We start from the raw sequence: 22,961 nt of genomic DNA on the forward strand, positions 1-22,961 counted from the left end.
CAAACAATTGCTGAAAATCTGATTGTATAAATTTACGTATTAGTTCTGAGACTTGACATAGTGTCATTTCTACAAAGTGCTGTAGGCTCAAACAAGAGGTCTTCAAGGAGTACTTGGAATTTTTTCTACTACTTTGTAGTAATAGTGTAGGATTAAAACCAGGGCTGCTAGGATTAAGAACCTGGCAGGTTTTCCTTCTCCATCCTATGACCAAACTGAAGGACTTTAAAGGTATATTGAATTTGGAGAAGGAATAATATACACACTTAAACTTTTTTTTTTTCTCTAAACTACTTTGGTTAAAGTATTGGGAGTGACATCTGGTTTAGGCATGAAATTATTCATGCCATGATGCTATTATTTCCACAAATCTTCTACTTAATGATCAGTTTAAAAAGTGGTTTGTCAGTGCATAAACATGTGTTATCAGGTATGGATACGGTTTTAGGGCTGGGGAAATAAAACCTTAATTTAGTAAATAATGGTTTGGTTTGGAATGCTAGATTAAGGCTTCTTGCATAATTAACTGAATGTAAGCTTAAAATACTATTGGGCAGAATGGAAAGCTCAAGGTACCTCTCCTGAATAAACCCCAAAATACTACTGTTTCTTTTGTAATGTTAATACCTTTTTAAAAAAAATAAAAGTGTGGCTTTTAAGTGGCATAGCTTTGTTGCAAGCCTAATCTGACTGTAATGTGTGTGTGGGGGGGGTGGGTTGTTTGGTTTTTTTTTTATATAGGTACTGATAAAACTGTGGAAGCATGAATGTAAGTGTGTTATTGCTGATCGTTTCACAACCTCAGAAGATGTAAACTGGTTTGATGCAGCTGTGGCAAAACTTATTGAGGAGGAATTTGAAGAAGCAGAAGCTTTGCTGGATCCTGAAATTGATGCATTCTTCGTTGACTTTTTAAGGGATGCACCTGAAAAAACTGGTAAAAATGGAGTCTGATAACCCTGGAGAAGGCAAGAATAGGGAAGGGCATATGATAAAATAGGTGCTAGTAGAAATATGTCTTAAAAATATATAGTAAGTTCATGCATCAAGGGTTGCTGTTCTGTCCAGTGACTTTGAAGGTAGTCTGTGTAACCAACTGTGGCACATCTTTACACTCATGGGATTTTTAAGTCTGTATTTATACCCAGGTTATCTATAGGAGGGCCTTACTTCCATTTCCATTGATGTGGTAGAGAGACAAAACTGCCAAATAGTGAGCATAAGTCTATATTATTCTAAAATGTTGAAAGAAGTGAAATATGAATGACTTGAAGTGGTAGGGTTGCAGTACTGAGTAAAGATTAGCACTCTAGCTACCATCCGCTAGAAACCTGGTGAAAGAATACTGGCTCTGGGCTAATCCAGTACTTCTTAGGAAATACCTGGTACATGATTTTATAACAAATGAGTATTTTTTCAAAATCTTCTGAATGCCAGTAAGACCTCTTGAATTATCCATATGGCTTATAACATTGTCTTTGTGTCTTTTAAAGAAAAACACTGTGTCACTGACCTTGCTAAATGAGCTGGGATTATTTGTTAGTTGATGCAAAAGAACAGAAAACAGTTGTTTAGGTTTTGGGGAAGGTCGTTATTTAAGCCACTGAATGATTCAATTATCTGTGTTCCTATAACTGTAATGATGGATAGTGGAGACAATAAAAGTTTGGCATGAGTGGTCAAATGCCATTTAAATCTCGTCTTGGATAAATGAGTAGTCTGAAGGCAGTGACAAAAGGAGAGTAAAGGATAGGATGTGTTTGATTGGAAGGAACCAAATAGAAGTAAAATGCAAACTGCTGTGAGCATGTAGTCAAATATACCCTTAAGTAACTTGCTAAACTGCAGCACTGTTGAGAGCACTGAAATACAAGCCAGAATACATACTGAGAGAGTGAAGAGTGACTTTTAATGTGAAAATTTGAATCCACACTAGAAACCATTATGTTTAACTGAAAAATAAATGCAAAAAGAAACATGTATTTCTCAAAATAACTTGCTTCCTGGTGACAGTTTAAATGTACATGCCCTGTAATATGGCTTTTAACATGAAACTTCATCTAAATATGAAGTAGGAGGCCCTCATTTAGAAGGGATATGTTTTATTCTCAATATGTTTGTCAGAGCCTTGAGAATGCCTTTCTGTTTTGGGTTTAAGTGAGAAGAATAACAAGTGTAATTGTGTTTTAATTGTCCCTTTAATGGAATTTAGTTTTGCCCATTATGATGGAAGTGTAAGAACAAGAACTGGATTTCTATTAAATCTATAATTTATTATTGATTATATAAGAATGTATATAGAATATATATCTTTAAATAATACATAAAATATATATTAAATATACAAAAAATATATCGGACATCAATTTCAAATAACCGTATGCTCAGGTTAGTGATGTGTTTACATATACTCCCTGTATCTCTGGGTTGTACAGTCACAACGTATTTGTCCCCGAGATACTTCACCTCGAGTCTTCATGTATTTAAGTCAAACATCAACTTTGAGATCTTAGCCTCACAGAAATTTAGTGGTGCTAGTGTTCTTGAGACCCTCAAACTGTTCAAAGGTGTTTTTTATCAGTTAGTTTTGACATTGCTATTTAGTACTTGTGATTCTGAATCCTGAGATTAGAGAAGAGTTTAAAATAATATATTGCACTAGCTGCCTCTGTAAGTAATGCGTCTGCCCTTTCTTAGGTGTAGTACTTGATCATGCTGTCTTTTGACATTAATAATAAAACCACAGGAACAGGATTAAGCAGATATGATTCTCTTAAATGGTTTGAAACTGTCAAAACATCACTACAGTTTAACTCCTTGCTGTATTCCTTATTAGTTCCTTATCAGTAGCTGACTTGTTTAAATGTCTCATTCAACTTATAAGAAACTTATTTCCAGCTGGAACACTCCTTTTGTTTAACCAGTGCTTTACAGGTTAAATTAAGTTGGTTAATTTAATTAGGTCTCAATCTAAGGGAGTGTTCATATATGCAGAAACAATACAGAGCTAAAGAATTCTGAAATTAAGGTGACTTCAGGTATACACAGATGCATTATGAGGGACAGATGCATGAGATTTAATCATCATTTTATTTTGAGAGGTTTGGTTCTGTGGTAAAAGGCAATTTCCTTAAACTATTTTTTATATATATGTTTGGGGTTTTGTTTTGTTTTGTTTTTCCCTTGGAAGCTGCATGATTATTGGACCACTGCTAATCTGTAAAAGCAAAATATGCAAGAAGGAAATGGAGAAAAAATTAAAATGAGAAAAATATTATAGATACTATTCTAAATACAATACAGTTTGATTGCTTTTTTTTTCCCACCTTTACTTCCCTTTCCACTGACTTCCAGTGCTTTACTAAGCATTAGGGAGCTACTTATTTTACTGTAATTATTTGTTTTATTGATTTTAATTCCACCAGTTAGAGATAATATTGTGAATAATATATTTCTTCAGTAAGTAAGAGGAGGCTTAGCAAAACTGATTGTTAGTAATGACTGACATGGTAACTGGAAAAATATATCCTGCAGCATATAGATCATGAAATCTTGAAACTAATGGAGCTAGCTCTATATAAATAAGAGCAAAATTGTACTGTGTCTGCTATTATTTTTTGAGGAAAACCAAACCAACCCAAAACTCCCATGGTGTTTGCTTGCTGGCACTCTTCCAATGAAGTTTGTTAATTACTTGTTGATGAAGTATGGGCTGGATGAGCAGTGAGATGGGTTGAAAACTGGCTGAATGGCCAAGCCCAGAGAGTGGTGATCAGTGGCACAAAGTCTAGTTGGCGGCCAGTAACTAGTGGTGTACCCCAGGGGTCAATACTGGGTCCAGTTGTCTTCAACATCTTCATCAGTGATGTGGATGATGGGGCAGAGTGTGCCCTCAGGAAGTTCCCAGATGACACAAAACTGGGCAAAATGGTTGATACGCCAGAGGGTTGTGCTGCCATCCAGAGGGACCTTGACAAGAACCTCATAAGGTTCAACAGAGGGAAGTGCCAAGTCCTGCACCTGGGGAGGAAGAATCCCATGCACTAGTATAAACTGGCAGCCACTCATCTGGAAAGCAGCTTTGCAGAAAAGGACCTGGGGGTGCTGGTGGACACCAAGTTGAACACAAGCCAGCTATGTGCCCTTTCAGGAAAAAAAGGCTAGTGGCATCCTGCACTGCATTAGAAGGAATGTTCTAGCAGGTCGAGGGAGGTGACCCTTCCCCTTTATTCAGCAGTGGTGAGGCCACACCTGGAGTCCCGTGTCCCAGTCTGGGCTCCCCAGTACAAGAAAGACATGGACATACTGGAGAGAGTCCAACGAAGGGCCACAGAGATGGCTAAAAGACTCTTAGATGAGGAAAGGCCGAGTGAGCTGGGACTGTTCAGTCTGGAGAAGAGAAGGCTCAGGGAGATCTCCTCAATATGTATAAATACCTGAAGGGAGGGTACAAAGAAGATGGAGCCAGGCTCTTTTCAGTGGTGCCCAGTGACAGGCCCAGAGGCAACGGGCACAAACTGAAGCACAGGAGGTTCCCTCTGAACATCAGGAAACCCTTTCTCACTATGGGGGTGACCAAGCACCAGCACAGGTTGCCCAGAGAGGTTGTGCAGTCTCCATCCTTGGAGAAATTCAAAAGCCAGCTGGACATGGTCTTGGGGAATGGGCTCTAGGCATCCATCCTTGAGCAGGGGAGTTGGACCAGACGACCTCCCGAGGTCCCTGCCAACCTCAACCTTTCTGTGGTTTTATTTGCTGTGAGTGACAATTCTTATTAATGAAGGCATGTCACCTTTAAGCATGATTAATGCTTATGAATGGAAAAATGAGACAGCAGCACGATTTCCTGCTTTCCTTTGGGTGGGGAGGAGTTGACAATTCCTTGTGGCTTTCAGATCACTTGATGAAACAAATGTATGCCTTTTCACAGTGGCTGTAGGGGTTTTTTGTTGTGGTAATTGTTCATTTTAGTAGTAATTTTTCTTTTACTAGTGCAGTGAATTAATCAACTTAGAGTGTCTGTCTTTTACAAAAAACATTTGCAATTTTTAACTGCAATATTTATTTATCTTTATTCTCTACTGCTACTTTAGCTTCTAGCATCTAAGTTGATTTCAGGTTTTCATCATTCAAGTTTCAGATGTAGAGAAAGCAAGCTCCTTAGTTTTTGCTGGTTTTGTCTCTGAGAATTAAGCAGCTGAACTTACCATTCCTTGTAGGCAGGGTATAGGCAGCACACTCATATGTGCATCTAATGTGTAGTACTATGTGTAATAAACCTGTTTCTGGGGGGTTAAAGAGACTTCTAATAACCTTCACTTACTCATCCCCACATTGAGCCTTCATCAGTCATTTAAACTGCTAAGATATTGTTACTTGCTTTTTGTTCTAGGTGAAAAATCAGAGGAAGTTAATTTAGATATTCCCAAAATCTATGAGCCAATTGACTCCTTTCATCAGCTACGGAATCGTTTAAATAGGTTTTTACAAACATACAATGAGAATGTGCGTGGTACTGGAATGGACCTGGTTTTCTTCGAGGATGCTATGATTCATTTAGTCAAGGTACAGTCTTACCGGATTGCCATTTGTTGTTGTTGTTGTTCACTTGCCCTCAAAGCCTATGAGTGGAGGTGTGCATGAGTCAAGGTAAATTACTTCTAAAACTGATGCAAGTAATTTATTGCTAGCAAATATTTTGTCTGTCACTCTGTGACTAGATATTAAAACTCAGCTTTTCTGAAAATGCACCGCATGGAGCTATTCTTTTATCTGTCTTTTATGTCTGGTGGGGTCATGGTCCGAATTATTTGAACTCTATTTCAACCTTTCTTCTTGCTAATTCTTCTGAGAGCGCTTCCTCTCTTTGGAATGAGTCAAATGAAATTCAGGTTAGGACATAATTGGTTGCTTATGAAGGAGTAGGCACAGCAGAGTAAGAATAAATGTAGTCCCAATTTCCTTTGTAGATCAATAGTATGCTCACTTCTTTTAAAACTCCTTTGAATATGGATTGGAGCTGACCATAATTTTTAGCACAGCACAGCTTGATAGGATTGTCCACACAGAGCAGGCTTCATAAAAAGGAGAAACTTTTTTTTTTTTAAACTAAAAAACCTATTGTTTCTCAGTTGCACAGTGAGGTTGTCTGTGTTTCTTATCATAAATTATTAAGAACTGAATATTGGATTGTACCATCCTAACAAATAATATAAGAAATATCAAACCAATTTAAATTTAATTATAGTTGACAAACACATTGCATCTGCTGTTTTCAAAATTTTGGGGTGGATTCTTGTCATTTCACAAAATTAGTCCCTATCTTTTCAGTCTTCCCTGCAAAAGGGGTGATGTTCTGCTATGGATTTCTTTATGAAAACTGTTAAGTCATCATCACACTCAGTAACAAGTTTCTGGTTTATTCCTAGTAAAAAAATCTATATGAATTCAGGATCTAGCAAAAAAAAAAATTTATTTATTTTTTTTTTCTCCATTGAAGAGCCACCTGTCATCAGGAATCTCTTCTTTGGGTAGCTAGATGCTAAATATCTAAAACATTATCTTAATTTTCACTTGGATAAAATGAATATATAGTGCTTATCTGATCCTGTATTCTTGAAAGCAGCATTTACAGCTGTGCAGGTCTGAGATTTATGCATGAGCTAGACTTGAGACAGCCTCTAAGAGAAAGCTAGATAAGCACAGTTAAGGTAATGCCTGATCTGAGCTGACGTAGGATGACTTGAACGGGTTAAAGCTGAGGAGTATCTTAAGCACAGAACAAAGCTTCCAATTTATAGCTCGTTTGCCTCTGCCTGGAAAAGATGTAGCAGCTGTAATTGAAGTGAGCAGCAATATTCCAAGGGTGGTGTGCAAATCTATTTTTCTTTGGTTAAATGCTAAGTATGCTTAGAGTAAACCTTCATACTTGATATTATCTTTGCTTATAAAATGTTAATCTATGAAAAATAACAAGTACGTTACACTCAATATGTAAGATATATAGGTTTAAAACTGCAGGAAATTGACATGACTATTTTTAATAACTTGAAAAAAAAGTATGTTAGAGGAAAGGAAAGTAAATCGGTATCCCCGGCTGCTAATTGCCATGATGGAATTCTAGGGGTGTCCGAGGGATGTTCAGAATAACAACAGGAGCCAATACTCTGTGTTGTTGCTTGTGCAGAGGAAACCAGCTGCTAACCAGCTGGTTGGTATTACCTTGCCTTTGAGAAGCAAGTGGCTCCATGCTATTCTGGAAATTAATGTAGGCTTTTCTGTGTACTATGAGTATCTATCTGTGTCCAACTGATGGGGTGTGGACCAAGTTTGTCTCCTGTGCTTAAAGGCATATTTTTTCAGCATCAGGTAACATCTTCTACCCATTTCCAGATTTCTTGGCATCGTTTTTTGGCTGTGGACAGTGGGACGGGTGCTGCATGCAGTTCACAGTGCTGAAAATTTTTTTGCTCTGAATTGCATGTTCATTTACATTGCACTGCCATGAATTGAAGGGCAATGTGGAGTAGTAGGTAACTGCTGCCTTTTGCTTTAAAAGATAAATAATGAAATGAGAAAGAAAGGGAGACCTACCTGGGAGATGTTCCACTGTGACCCAATATTCATACTGATATTGTGCATTTTGTAATCAAGTAAACAAGAAGCTTAAGAAGTTTGATTATAAAGGTAGTATTATTACCTGCTGCAGAGAATACTGAAGACTGTGTGTCTTGAATTTAACATGCCTGGGACAACTTGTCCTTCTGGTCACAATGAAGGGGCCTGGAGAGATGAGTCTTGCTAAAGTTGTCCAGATGGTATGGTATTGGGGAAATTAATATTTCCTTCCTAATTTTAATAATTTGTCATGCTGTGATAGCAGATCACTAACAAATCACAGCTGAGATTTACTTGCGCTTTCTGGAGGTGTGAGATGCAATTCTACTGATAATTGAAAGTTCACAGTGATGGAATCAAGTGGTTGCTATACTATTAGAAGGTTTACAGAAAATATTGCAAAGTGCAAACATTCATAGAATGTATTAATAATAATAATAATATAGAATCTCTTAATTGAACCTTAAAATTTTCATTTGTTCTGTATTTCTAATACAACTTTATTACTGCAGTAGCATAGGATCTTTGGGTGTGTAAATTTTACACATAGTAGCAATAAATGACTGTGATCTTACACAGATTTCTCGGGTGATTCGCACTCCTCGTGGAAATGCTCTTTTAGTTGGAGTTGGTGGCTCAGGAAAGCAGAGTTTGGCAAGATTGGCATCTTTCATAGCTGGCTATGATATGTTCCAGATAATGTTAACAAGGTGAGCATTAATTAAAATTCAAGTAAATAAGTACTTTGTGTTTGAACTCTTCCTATAAATAAAACAGGTGCCCAGTCTCTGCAGCGGCAGAAAGAACAAGCTTAATATAGGCTGAGCACTGTTGCCTAGAGTGGAAAGACATGAAAATCCTCTGAGACTTACTAAATTTGCTTGATTTTCTACAATAAGTCTGAGCTTTTACCATCTTTGGAGTAGTAAACAGTTTCGTGTGTTTCACAGAAAGAAAGGAATGTTGGTGGTGTCAAGTTATCTTTATGTCTTTACTTTCAGTACAGTTTAGTGTACTGTGCATTTGTTGGTGGTTTCTACCTATACTGCCTTTATGAGTCTGTCTTGTAATATTTGAAATAACACCTGTGTGAGGAGGTGGAATCCTCATCCCTGCCCATTAATTTGGTATATCTTATGTATATGTCAGTCTTTTGACAGTCTTTTCCAAGTATATCTTAACTTATTTCATAATATTCAAGCCAACATGGTTTCTTTTGGCATAACTCATAAAAGATATATATATAAAAAAATTCTTCTCTAAATATTTTGGAATGAGTGCCTCCCAAAGTGTCTGTAGGAGAAGCCAATGATCAGGAAATATTTTTGGCACTCATAAAATGTAGTTGTAGAGAAGCAAAATTATTTTAATTCTTTTGCAGCTGTGTTGGCTGCAGAAGAAATTGTAGATTCACATGCGGGCAAGCCTTTTAGTGAGGATCTCATCAGAGGATCTATCTGAAATAGGAATGACTTCAGGAGAGATTACAGTACAGCTGACAAAAGCAGTAACAAATTGCTGGATATCATTCACAAAGAATTATGAAGCCACTAGAGGATGAAATATTGAATTAAGAATGTGGTGTGCAGCTTCCCACCTAAAGTTGCCTTGGCACCTGAGGATCATAAGAAGGCCTATATAAAGCCTGTTGCATTAAAGTGTAACAAAGTTTGGCAGAAAATGAAACCCATTGGGTTACAGCTTGTCCTCAGATATCAGAGGGGCTGGGGTCAGCTAGGCTTAGGTAATATATGTCTTGTCACTTTTACTAGAAAAAGAGAAATAAATAGCATGATAAGACTTCAGGTTTGGGTTTTTTTGTTGTTGTTTTTGGTGGGGTTTGGGGTGTGGGGTTGTAGGATTTTTTTAATGTGTTTTTAAATTTTTTTATTGATGTGGAAGGTGAAAAGGAGAGCAGGAAGAAGAATGGATTAGGTGCTTAGTATGAGACTTTGTAATGAGCTATGTGTTTCCTCCCAATCTAAATGAAAATGCCTGGACTTCGGCACCTTCTTGCCTTAAAATCCAAGAGATTGTTTCTTACTTAAACTTGCTTGTTCTTTTTCTTTTAACCAGAAGCGCTTTTTTAAAAGGAATGAATATTAGTACAACTGTCCTTTTTTGTAGATCGTACAACACTCTAAACTTGATGGAAGATCTGAAACTTTTGTACAGAACAGCAGGACTGCAAGGCAAAGGCATCTGTTTTCTTTTTACAGACAACGAGATCAAAGATGAGTCTTTCTTGGAATACCTGAACAATGTTTTATCATCAGGAGAAGTAAGATGCCTTCTCATGATCATTTTTCTGCTTTTAAAATTTTATAATTCTGAAGTAAAATAACCAAATATATTTGAATATTCTTTTAAATGTCAAGGGGCACACTTCCACAAACTGAAACTTAAGTGCTTTTTATCATTACAATATTATAAAAAATGGAAACAGTCCATTATACTAGGTTAGAGTGAGATAAAGCTATTGTAAAATTAAGAATGAGCATCATCATTCCATACAGAGAAATTGTCTAAGTCAGACCCTTTTAAATGTGTTCACAAGCAGTCAGTGACATGAGAATAGATTAAAAAAAAAAAAAAGTGAGACTTGGGGAATATCACTGAAGTTTAACAAAATTGTCTGTTAAATTAAATATCTCATTAGTGTACAATTAGTTTTTGTATGGTAAATTTATGTCCAGAATGGATGGGATGGCTTTTATTATTTGTTTTTTTTATTTATTATTTCAGGGGTGTGTTTCAGAGTAATTCCTACTAGTTATTAGATTATTAAGAGAAGAAAGCAAAGCTGTTGTACATGGATTCTTTGTTTTTCACATGGGAGAGTGGGTTTTACAGCAAGTTAGGTGTGTTTAATGGAATCACTTGAGTAAAAGTCCTGGTTTAAAGGAGTAGGGTGGGTCCTAATGACCTCAGTGTCTGAAATGCTATGTATTAAATGAACCTTATGCTATATACTCTACTTTGGATCATCTCATAACGTGTGAAAAAAATCTTCCTTTTTCTCAAAGGTGTCAAACTTATTTGCACGTGATGAAGTAGATGAGATCATCAGTGATCTCATACCCACCTTCAAAAAGGAACATCCGCGTAGACCTCCAGCGAGTGAGGTTCTGTATGACTACTTCATGACCAGAGTCCGTCAGAACCTTCATGTGGTTCTTTGCTTTTCACCAGTAGGTGAAAAATTCCGAAATAGGGCCCTGAAGTTCCCTGCTCTCATTTCTGGATGCACTATTGATTGGTTCAGCCGATGGCCTAAGGCTGCTCTAGTGGCAGGTGGGTGTAGGTTTTGTCTTTGCAGATATTTAATTCTGTGATCGATGCTCACAAAGTTGTGTTAGTTGGTTTGAATTTTGGCAGCACACTGGCAGAAGAAACTTACTTGGTTCTAAAACTTGTTATAGATGTTTTCTTCTTTAAAGCTGGCTGTATTAAACTGTTGAAATATTTCTAACAGAGGAAGGGCTTTGAACACAGTTTGAAGAAAAACTACCCTTGAAGATGGCTTAAAGGCATTAGTAAAGAAGGCAAAATACTACTAAAGAAAGAGATTATTAGTGACTGTGCCTGTGATCAGGCATACAGAGGAAGGCTGTGATTACCCAGTCCCTGGCAGCTAGTAGTTAGGTTCAGAGAGAAAAAGCAGTTGCACACTTTGGAGGTGAAAGAATACCAGATCCTTGGCTATACTTTTTACTGAGAAGTGTGGAATAATGTTGACAATCTGGTGGTGGAGAGTAAAGACGACTGGGGTTTCAGAAGGTGGGTGAAAGCTGACATAATAGATGCTGACATGTTTTATATTGCCTTGTTTATAAGCTAAGAGTTTTTCCTGAATATTTAATTACATATATGTTTTTCTTTCTCCTAAGTATCTGAACATTTCCTGTCCTCATTTGATATGGACTGCACTGCCGATACAAAGAGGGAAATTGTTCAGTGTATGGGCTCATTCCAGGATGGAGTGGCAGAGAAGTGTTCTGATTACTTTCAAAGATACAGACGTTCTACACATGTGACTCCCAAATCCTACCTGTCCTTTATTCAGGGATATAAAACCACATACAAAGAAAAGCATGCTGAAGTGCAGACATTAGCAAACAGGTAAACTGCTCAGTTTACTACTGTCTTTCTGTAGTGTTCTTCCCCAAATAGGTATATTCTGTTATGGTTTGTTTCAATGCATGGCTTGTCTTCATGTCAGAAATACTCAAATAGAATGTAAAATGAGCATTTAGTGTATCAACCGGTATCACTCTTAAGAAAAACTGTCTTCTCAATTTTAAAAGATTGGCACAAAGAGCTGGAAACCTTTAAGAAAGGCTTAAACTAGTTTATTTCACTTTGAAACATTTTTTGGCTGCAAAGCCAAATTGAGTTAGAAATCTGTAGTTACGTTGTGGGTGAAGACTTGTAAAACAGAGGGGTCTGGTTCTGTTTTCTACCTTCTGATGCCTCAACTGTACCAGATTAGTTCACGCACATCAATTTGTTTCACTTAACCGTAGTTGCATAGTCTGAATTGCTTTGGTAGGTGTTACTCTTTATCTGTTCTTCTGTATTTGTTTAGCTGTCCAAGTACTGCTTAGCCTTTGCAATAGCAGCCTCTGTAGAGGCCACTTAAACTTGTGTGGAAAGTCCCAAGTGAGGACTTATCTTCAACAGACAGACGGCACTGTTGAAGGGGGAATTTAATGCTGAATGAGAAATTTTCTCTCAGTGCTATTTTTCAGTTACTCTCTTTTGGTTGGTCTTGATTTCAAGACTTTGATTTTATTAGCCTTTTCAATATCGTCTTCAAACAAGAAATAGTGATTTGAGATATTTCTCAGGATTCTAGTGATCAGAAAATGTTTCTGCTGTATAGAACTCAGTCATTTCAGTATCGGGTTGGAGCTCAGCAGAGATGGTGACATACATGGAAGCAATGTATAGGGTTTTTATGCAATGATAAAGGCATACAGTTTGAGGTAGAAGTGGGTAAAAATTCAAGCCACAGACTCTCTGTGTGTAATTCTTTATTGTTCACTTTCTTGATTCTGAAGACATCATACACTTGTGTGGAAGTTCCTGTACAAGTTTTATTTTTGGTGCAAAACATCTTTTGCTTATGTTTGTTCTGGTTCATGTGGTTCCTTGTATTGATGGAATAATTTGGAAAGTGGAATGTAAATTACATAGGGAATTACATGCTGCTTATTTTGCTTTTTAACTCCAGAATGAATACTGGACTGGAAAAGTTGAAAGAGGCCTCTGACTCAGTGGCTGCTCTAAGCAGAGAGCTGGAGGTAAAAGAAAAGGAACTTAAAATTGCCAATGAGAAAGCTGACATGGTATGTACAGCCTTCAAAGTGTATTGCTGTTTGATATTTTTTTTTTTTGCTAGTCTTTATTCTGTTTTGAAAAGATTAATCAAGAGAAGTTAAGTGTTGGGGGAAAAAAGGGATCTTGGAAACTTATAACAGTGATGAAAGTCATCTTGTTTGAGTTCTCTGGTTCTGGAATTCAACAGATAAAATTTTACAACAAAAATTAATGCCTTCTTCCAACTACGTGTTTTCTTTAATATTTGTCATGTGGGTTTTCTCACATTCTAGGTATTGAAAGAAGTTACTGTAAAAGCTCAGGCTGCTGAGATGGTGAAGGGTGAAGTTCAGAAAGTGAAAGACAAAGCTCAAGCTATTGTAGACAGTATCTCAGTTGACAAAGCCATTGCTGAAGAGAAGCTGGAAGCTGCTAAACCTGCTTTGGAAGAGGCAGAAGCAGCCTTACAGGTTAGTACTTGTACCACGTATAACATTATTTTACTACTAAGGTGGGCTTCTTTGAAAACAAACATAAGGTTGCAGGTGCATCGTGTAACTCATCAGTTGACAGAAAATGTATGCAAATAAATGTAAGTATTTTGAGGCTATTTAAGTTCAGTTTTGTTTTTTCTTTTTCCACCTGAGTACCAAACCCCAAATAGGCAGTTTTTCAGAAATGGGCAAGTTTTAACTTTTATTTGAAACTGTAGTTGATATATGGTGTGCTACAGGTCGATATTAGACCAGTAACTGAACGTTGATACTGTTGTAAAACAGCCTGTGTGCAATGAGTGAAGTGCCTTCCATGTAAAAACAGTATAATTCCATCCAAATCTAAACCTCTTGTTTTATTTTTCACCCATGAATTGCATTTTGAGTAAGTTTGTTGATTCCCTCTCTTCTGCCTTCAAAAATAATTTCTTTTTTTTCTTATGAGTTGTGGCATTACCCAGATTTCTAGTGTTCACCATGGGACTTCATGTCTTTCAACATACTCTTTTTGTAAAGCTTTTTTAATAGAGTGATAACACTGTGCCCATGTCTTTACATGATGCATCATCAATGATGAAAAAAGATTAGGTTTTGTTCATCTTGCATAGTATTATGTTTTAATATCTGTTTGTCTGACTCTATACTAGAATGTCCCTCAAGGCATTTCTGTTGTGAGCAGCAGCAGTGGGTTCTGAAGTAAATCTAATATTGGAGGCTGGCATCTCAAGAACTAGAAAAGAATGAAGGAAAAACCCGAAAGACAGATAAACTTCAAAGGTTGTTATGTAGATTTACTGAAAGGTTTTCCTTTCCACTTGAGAGGCTGCCAACAGTTGTGATGTTTAAAGACTATTGTGATGTTCCTTTGAATCAAAGTCTTCAAAATCTAGTATAAATAAGTTTTCATGGATCTTCTGAATGACTTCACTTTGAAGGAGAGGTGCTAAACAATCTCTGACTGCCATGATTCTTGAAGGGCAGAGTAGAAATGTCTAAATGGAGGCTGATGACATGACAGCTGATAAGAACAGAAGAAGAGAACGAGTCTGGATGATAAGATCCTGATACTTAGCTACAGAAGGAAGGTAAAAAAAAAAAAAACCCCAGAGGTGGACAAGCATTCTGACAAGTGCATAAGCAAACAATGCTAACGGGGCACTCTGAGTTATGCAAAGAAAAGCAGTGTCCTGCATTTTATTACAGCTTACTTTCTGGTTTTGGCTAAAGTTACCAAACCAAAACCATACTGCTCTTCTTCAAATTTTGGATTCTAATAAATAAAAATCTGTTTTTAAGGAAATGCTATATTAGCATTATTGTGAGACTTCACAATGGGGTAAGGTAGTTGGGTTTTGTTGTGGTTTAACCCCCACATAGCCGCTGACTCGCTTCCCCCCACACCCAGTGGGATGGGGGAGAAAATCGGGGGGGGAGCAAAACTCATGGGTTGAGATAAAGACAGTTTAATACAACAGAAAGGAAGAAAATGATAATAATAATAAAAAATGACAGCAATAATAATACTACTAAAAGAATTGGAATATACAAAACAAGTCATACACAATGCAATTGGTCACCACTTGCCAACCAATGTCCAGTTAGTTCCCGAGCAGCGATCCTCGAACCCAGGCCAACTCCCCCCAGTTTATATACTGAGCGTGACATCCCATGGTCTGGAATATCCCTTTGGCCAGTTTGGGTCAGCTGTCCTGGCTGTGTCCCCTCCCAACTCCTTGTGCCCCTCCAGCCTTCTTGCTGGCTGGGCAAGAGAAGCTGAAAAATCCTTGACTTAGGATAAACACTACTTAGCAACAACTGAAAACTTCAGTGTGTTAGCAACATTCTTCTCACACTGAACCCAAAACATAACACTATACCAGCTACTAGGAAGAAAATTAACTGTATCCCAGCTGAAACCAGGACAGGCTTAATCTTGAAATTCTTGCATTTGCTGTAATAAATTGTTTTGCCTATGTCTAGAGGGGAAAGGAAAGCTATCATAAAAGCAAGCCGATCAGCATGCATATCTGTTTTCTCAGCATGCATTCATTCATTCAGAAACTCATTTAAGCAAGCAAATTCTCTGTATGAGTCTGTATAGGGCTGCATCTTTCCAAAAATTAATCTCTCAATCATTATGGATTTGCAGGTTTCCAGCTATGGATTCCTATAAAGGAATTCTGCTTGCAGTGTAGACAAATGTCTATTAAAATATTTGATTAATAGAAAGATCACTTCTCAAATAATAAAAAAAAAAATCTGTGGTTGGTTATTTCACTCCATTTTTGGCATGTTTTAGGACTGCTAAATGCCATGTTAGGAGACAGGTGGGTAGAGAACAGTGTACAAGCATTTTTAAACATATAGCAAGATTAATTTTTTAAAGTTTTGAGTAAGAATTGTCAAAGTTCAATAAAACTTAATTGCATTTTGCCCTACAACTAAAATGGCACATTAAATGCACAACTAGAAGTAAATAAACAAATTGAAATTAAATGCAGTTCTTTTTGCCACAATTTGGATGGTAGCAAAAGAGGCTGGCCTGAATTTCCTAAAGGTCACCAAGAAACACTGGTTAAAGCTTCCACAGATACCTGGAAAAACTCTAATGAATTATCAGGTGCACACTGAACTCAATGAGCAGCAAAATACTGAAAGGAGACAAAAGGCAGGCAGAAGGAAGGTGATCAGGATAATCTTCAGTAATTTACAATCCCTTTCTTGAAGTATAAATACTTTTAACTAAAATCTTGCTTTATGAATTCCCAGTGAGGCGTGTGCTAGGCTAGAAGCAAGGTGTCGTACCACCTGCAATAAATAACCTGTTGCTTACCGTTTGTTACTGATCAGGCTGATCAAACTGCCTGTGAATAAGCAAATCTTCTGATCCAAGTTGTGTCTGTTATAGGAATGGGCCTGTCCATCAGCAGTTACCATTGTTCAGTGGTTTTTTGCTCTGTATGTGGTGCTGTATGCACTACTGCTCAAATCAGTGCTTCTCTAAGGAGACATCTTCACTACTTTTCTGATATTGCTTTCCGATTCATGATGTACACAAGAGTTACAAGTTATAGTATTAGATTTGCATCCTAGGCTTAGCCTTACTTAATAGGGCCTACGTTTTCACACATTATTATAATTTATTTGTTTTTCTCACAGACCTGCTTCTGCAACAGGAACATTGCCAGTAAGATGAATCAGAAGGTGCAAATCTATACGCGTGTCAGGCCGTCTCACTGGTTTCCTTAATTCACCTTCATTTTCCAAATATCAACCGAACGTATTTTCCTTTCTAGACTCAGTTTCTGGTCAATAGATTTGCGTTTTAAAAAAATAGGTAAAATTTCAAGACGTTTCTGTTTAGTTCTTTGTTTTGTCAAATATGTGCATGGTAGTTTTAAGCTTTTAGGTGCTGCTGTGGAGGTGGCTGAGCTGAGGTTTCCCGGTATTTGCTAGGAGGTAGCAGTGAAAATCTGGTTGGAGGGTCCTTTTAGCTTCATGCTTTTTAGAGGTAAAATTTTTTTCAATCAAAAATAAGTTTTATCTTCTCCAGTGGATTAATACTGTTGGTGAGCTTGTGCTCTATGTCTTATTAAATAAACAATGACAGTAATTGCTTTACCCTTTGTTTTAAATTCATAGACAATAAAACCTGCAGATATTGCCACTGTCCGCACACTGGGTCGACCTCCTCACCTCATTATGCGTATCATGGACTGTGTGTTACTGCTTTTCCAGCGAAAAGTGAACAATGTAAAAATTGATCAGGAAAAATGCTGTACCATCCCATCATGGCAGGAATCTTTGAAACTGATGACAGCAGGGAACTTCTTACAGAACTTACAGGTGCTTGTGCGACCCTGGTTTTGATATTTTTTAATTTAAGAAAATACAGGACAGTGTTTTCTCTGGTGTTCGTAGGAGGACAAATGTGCAAGGGGAATCAGACACACAATAGATCGGAAATGTTAAGGGCTTAAAAATAAGTATGTCATAATGAAATAAACTTGAATCCTTCTGGCAAAGTCAGGTCATAAATCAATCATAGTTTCTCGTAAGTAAGACAATGAAATTACTTTCAGTGACAAATGATTCAAAGCTTTAAGCATTTGGTTTGAATAGCCATTGCTTATCTGTTCCATTAAAGCAAAGTTGATAGAAAACATCTTTTTTCTGGTACCTAACTTTTCAATAATTTTCAGCAGTGCAACTTGTGCAGTGGCCTGGAAAAGCGTAGTTGTATTGAGATGTACAAAATCAGAATTTTTTTTAAATTTGGGATTTTCAGCTCCATAGCATGTGTTTAGGGAAATGGGAAGGGTAACTAGTGAATAAATCCCTGTTCATAATTTAAACTAACAATACTATGATTAATCTCCTCAGAATAAATTGTACATTGTCCTGCCCCACTGGATGTTGTTATCTCAGATTTCTGCATTTTGAGGAGTTAGCTTAATCTGTCTCTTGTCCAGTGGGAAATCACAGGTGGCAGGCTTGACCAGCTTTGTGGTTGATAGTGCCATGGATGCCATTTCTGTAGTATTCACATTGCATCTACTAGTAAGGATTTTTAATTTACTGAAACGCTTCAACATGAGTTGCTTGTGCATAAATAAACCTATTTGTGCTTCAGGGAACAGCTATTTTTCAAGTTCTTCAGTGATGGACTATCATTATACCTTGTAAATATATCTTTAAAGGCAACCAAACTTATATAGAATATTTGACCATCAAAATAAATTTGAGGGAGAAAATTGAGAGCTTTCAGGGATGAAAAATGGAAGATATGTTTTTTGGAGAAAAGAAAGGGTCAAAATCAATTCTTAAAATTGAAACACATTCCACTAATGAGATAAGGTAGTTTAAGGAGAAGGTACCTGGCTTGCCCTTTGAAAGGACTGTCTTGTAGAATGTATGTTTATGAACCAGAGCTAAGCTTTTCCTTTTCTTTTTGAAGATTAAGTTCCTTATTCAGTCTAAAGGAAAACAGAATTTCAAGCAGGATATTAGTGATATTTTCTATCAACAGTTAGCTGTGTAACAGTAATGGATAGTGTATGATAGTGAAGATCATAAATGAAGGCAAACTTTTTTTCCATTTTGTAAGAATATAGAACGGACTTTGGCAAGCTCTCAAAGATGCATGAGACAGAGAACTTCATATTAGCTGTTTGTAAGTAACACTTGTGATCTTGGTAGCGTTCTATGTGGGCTGAAATACATGTATGTATAGTTTACATGTATTACATGCATTATGTGTACTGCACTTTTTTTTTTTTAGCAATTTCCAAAGGACACTATTAATGAAGAAGTGGTAGAACTTTTGAGCCCTTATTTCGAAATGGTGGACTACAACATTGAGACAGCTAAGAGAGTATGTGGGAATGTTGCTGGCCTTTGCTCATGGACCAAAGCTATGGCTGTATTTTTTTCCATTAACAAAGAAGTATTACCTTTAAAGGTAAGTATGTTGATCAATGGGAGGCACACAAACACCCTTTGCTCCTTCCCTTCCCCACCTGTGTGCACCTGAGGATTTCATCTGCTGGAAACATCAGCTGCCTTATTCCAACTGGTGCATACGTCTTTAGGAATTTATTCTCTTGAAAATAGTAACTACAGTAAAATGCATTTCAAATGTACTACCACTTGTAAGTTGTCAAAATTATGAGATTGTGCAGTTTTATGCACAAAACCCTTCTGAATGGGGTTGAAGCAGCTGTCATCTAGTTTAATTTTGCTAATACAAGTGATTTACCTTAATTAAGAATTAAGTACGAAAAAAAATCGAGATCTGGTTCTTTCAACATTCCAGATCTCAGTTCATAAGAACACATGTACAGACACTCTGTTCTTCAGTGTTATTTAGAGAAAACCAGACCTAAATAGTTGTTAAAAGGTAAGAATGAAAGTCAGGAAGAACATGGTCAAGCATGATTTTAACACAGAATAGCTTGTATTTATGAGAATGACTGAGAGGGAAGCAAGATTTGTAGTTAGAGGTAGTATCTTTCATTAGACAAAGCATGTTGGTTGGAGAAATCCAATAGGCTTCTAAGTGGCACCAGTCTTTTTTGCAGGCTGGATCAGACTATCTTTTGTGTCAGATGGAGAATGGCTGGTATTCTCAGGAGTTTTTCTAGTTGATGTTGGACCAACTGCTTAACTGCAGCTACCTGCAGTAAGAAGTTAGTTTGCTGTAAAATTCAAATAAGAAGTTTTAATGAATGATGAAATCTCTGCTGAGCAGCTTGATGAAATGATTGAAATGTAGTACAGTAAAACTTTGAGATGCATTAGAGTGAATGCTTTGAGATGATGTCTGTATGAATACACTTACATATTTGTATGCTTCATAGGCTAATTTAGCAATCCAGGAGAATCGTCTAACGACTGCTATGCTGGATCTGCAGAAAGCTCAAGAAGAACTGGGTGCCAAGCAAGAAGAATTAGATATTGTGCAGGCAGAGTATGAAAAAGCAATGAGAGAAAAACAGGTGAACTGCTCTTCACAGAAAAGAAGTTGCCACCCTTACTTTAAGGAAAACTTAACGCGTTCTCTCAGTTACACTGTTATTCCTTGGAAAGAATGTTGATGGACAGAGGATAAGAGAGGTGTTATTTGGATATTGTCTCTTTGGATCTCACCTCTCTCCTTCACCACTGATCCTCTCTCCCGCTTCCTCCTACCTCCTCAGAAACTATTTTATTTGGATTATTTGTTTAGCGCCTACTACTGTAACATCAAGTTTCATTAATGTATATTATCTGTGTATAGCATTTCACATATCATTTGACATGTATGCCAACATGAAAGCTGAGAGTAGAAATATTAAAAAGTTGAATCACATTTATGACAGTTGATAGTTTTTCCTGATACATTTTTTCCATCCCACTTTCCCTCCTTCTCTGCATGATGATATAAATGTTTGAAAATCTGTTTTTAAGCTGTTTTTTAGCTACTGGTTTAATTAGATGTAGAGATTTTTCTGGCCTATCAGATACATGACTGTAAATCGTATTTCTTGCTGTGTGGTTTTCTCTAGACTTTGCTTGAAGACGCTGAGCGTTGCCGTCATAAAATGCGAACTGCTTCAAGTCTTATAAGTGGTTTAGCAGGTGAAAAAGAGAGGTGGACAGAGCAGAGTAAAGAATTTGCCATTCAAACCAAGAGGCTAGTGGGTAAGCTTTTGTCCACACCTTTGAACTTGGAAGTTAGTCACTTGAGTTGTGATGGGTAGTGAAACTGAAAATATTTGAAATTTCAAACTTTTCCTTTGTAGCTTAGCTTCCCTGTTGTTAAAATGAGGGTAATTGTTATTAATTCTCTTGCTAAAGCACTGCTATGTTAAAAATACAATATAAGACTAAAGTTCATATTTAAAAAAAAATAATATAGTAACTATGTATGCTGTGCATAGCCTTTTACTTGACATGTATAACATGCAGTGCATACTTGGGACCCTGTTTTAACTTGATGTTTGTAGTCAGGAGTCCAAAGAGAGTGATATGTTAGCAATTGCCAATAAAGTGTCTATAACTGACAATACATATGAATGAGAGGAAGACTGTTATTCAGGCACTGGCATTTTTATGTAGAAATCAATATTTTTAAATGCATTTACTAATGTACATAAAACTTTTGTTTCTTTGAAGTTCATTTTCATTTTATAGATGTGCACTTGGAAACTGAAGTACTTTGTAATAAAGAATTAATTTATTAGTTAGATCAAGTAAATGAAACTTATCTTGTCCTCTACTGTGGTCTGAAGTTTCTTCTCTGACTTCTGCCTTGAAATACTGTAAAAAGCAGACATTGTTATATAGGTTGTATTATAGTAGATAGGTTGTATTTTATTTGCTGGTATAATATGTGTATGTGTATTATAAACTTACTAAAAATGCAGAATACCTTCTCCACGCACTCATCATGTGTTTTCTAAAGATAACTTGAAAAAGTCTAAAAAATATTAGTACTCAGTATAAAAGTACAGTATCTTCTCCATTTTGAATCCTGCATTCTTACTTTGGAGGTACCAAAAAAAAAAAAAGTAAGTAACTGTGATGTCATGAAACTTAGGAGGGAAAACTTGTCACACTTAATACCTCTATAATGACATTTGCTACAATTTTTTTAGTAGTAGTAGTAATAATTGTAATTGATTTGTTCTTAATTAGTACTCCTAATTGAAGGTTCTTTTGTCCCCCCAAAATATTGTTTAAGCCTGTTCTCATGATTGTGCAAGTAAATGATGGAATTGGAAGTTTATGAGTGAGCTTATTTTGCCATGTCCTACTTGTGCAGGATCTGCTGTTTGGAATAGTTGTGTGTGTTGGGTTGAGCTTGGTTGGCTGCCAGATGCCCATCTCTTGATCCCTACAGTTGCATTGTAAGGATAAAGTAAACATGGCATCTACTGAAATGTAGCGTTATCTTGCTATGTAACAAGCCTTGGAAAAAAGGCTGATTTTTCTTCTTTATGGGTCAAAGTGCGTTCCTCGGTTACCAGGCAAACCATGTAATAACTATAGAAGGAAGCAGCTTATTCGTGAATAGAATTGGCAAAGTTGTAATGTTTTGTTTTCTTTCCTTGTCTTCCTTTTTCTCTTGAAGGTGATGTACTCTTGGCTACAGCTTTTCTGTCCTATTCTGGTCCTTTTAACCAAGAGTTCCGCAGTCTGCTATTAAATGACTGGCAAAAGGAAATGAAAAGCCGGAAAATCCCCTTTGGTAACAACTTGAACCTCATAGAAATGTTGACTGATGCTCCAACTATCAGTGAATGGAACCTGCAGGGATTACCAAATGATGACTTATCCGTACAGAATGGAATCATTGTCACTAAAGCATCTCGTTATCCTTTATTAATCGATCCACAGGCACAGGGTAAAATCTGGATTAAAAATAAGGAAAGCAGAAATGAACTTCAGGTAATAGGAATGCTGGTGCTCTTATAATCCCTAGGAACTCTTAGTTTAAAAAACAATTATAATTCAGTGATTCACATAATACTTAGCAAATGCCTTTTATATAAAATGCCTAGTCTGGACATAAAGGACATCTCAGATACATTTTGGTAGAATTGAGATTTGGCTAGATATGAAAATGTATATGTGAAGCTTGTTAGTACCAGTGATCCATTTGTTCAATGAATTTATTTTAATGAAACATAAACTGCTGGAAAATAGCCTGGATGGGTAATGTCTGATAAAGGCTGAAGCATGTTTGCAGAATACTATAAGCATTAGAAAAAAACCCCCGAATAAGTGATTAATGCAGGTTCATATAAACATTTTAAAATGAAGATGCACAGGATGACATTTTTATCATCTTTTAATCAGAAATTATTGGTAATTTGTGTTGTCTTAGCATTGATATCAGGTGTTAAATATTCTGCAGATACACAGGGAAGACACTATTGCAACAACGCACAGTCTGAGGCACGATACACCAATTAAATGCAAACAGGGGAAAATAGGAGAAAGGAAGTCCTTGCTTGCTATAATTATGATTGCACCAGTAAACCA

The 22,961-nt window shown here is 36.7% G+C and overlaps 1 protein-coding gene across 2 annotated transcripts in view; it reads left to right on the forward strand.

The window, feature by feature from the left end:
* Window positions 1-22,961, forward strand: part of DNAH5 (dynein axonemal heavy chain 5) — a 124,564-nt gene that overhangs the window by 77,855 nt on the left and 23,748 nt on the right. For both annotated transcript variants that reach the window (XM_075052488.1, XM_075052487.1), the window contains exons 51-63: window positions 742-937; window positions 5,393-5,565; window positions 8,197-8,327; window positions 9,745-9,898; window positions 10,644-10,911; window positions 11,508-11,739; window positions 12,854-12,968; window positions 13,233-13,409; window positions 17,076-17,279; window positions 18,715-18,894; window positions 19,793-19,930; window positions 20,480-20,615; window positions 22,048-22,364. In XM_075052488.1, the coding sequence (XP_074908589.1) occupies window positions 742-937; window positions 5,393-5,565; window positions 8,197-8,327; window positions 9,745-9,898; window positions 10,644-10,911; window positions 11,508-11,739; window positions 12,854-12,968; window positions 13,233-13,409; window positions 17,076-17,279; window positions 18,715-18,894; window positions 19,793-19,930; window positions 20,480-20,615; window positions 22,048-22,364 (2,421 nt within the window). The remainder of the gene's footprint in view (window positions 1-741; window positions 938-5,392; window positions 5,566-8,196; window positions 8,328-9,744; window positions 9,899-10,643; window positions 10,912-11,507; window positions 11,740-12,853; window positions 12,969-13,232; window positions 13,410-17,075; window positions 17,280-18,714; window positions 18,895-19,792; window positions 19,931-20,479; window positions 20,616-22,047; window positions 22,365-22,961) is intronic.

This window comes from Buteo buteo, chromosome 20 (assembly GCF_964188355.1).
Source record: "Buteo buteo chromosome 20, bButBut1.hap1.1, whole genome shotgun sequence".
NCBI lineage: Eukaryota > Metazoa > Chordata > Aves > Accipitriformes > Accipitridae > Buteo > Buteo buteo.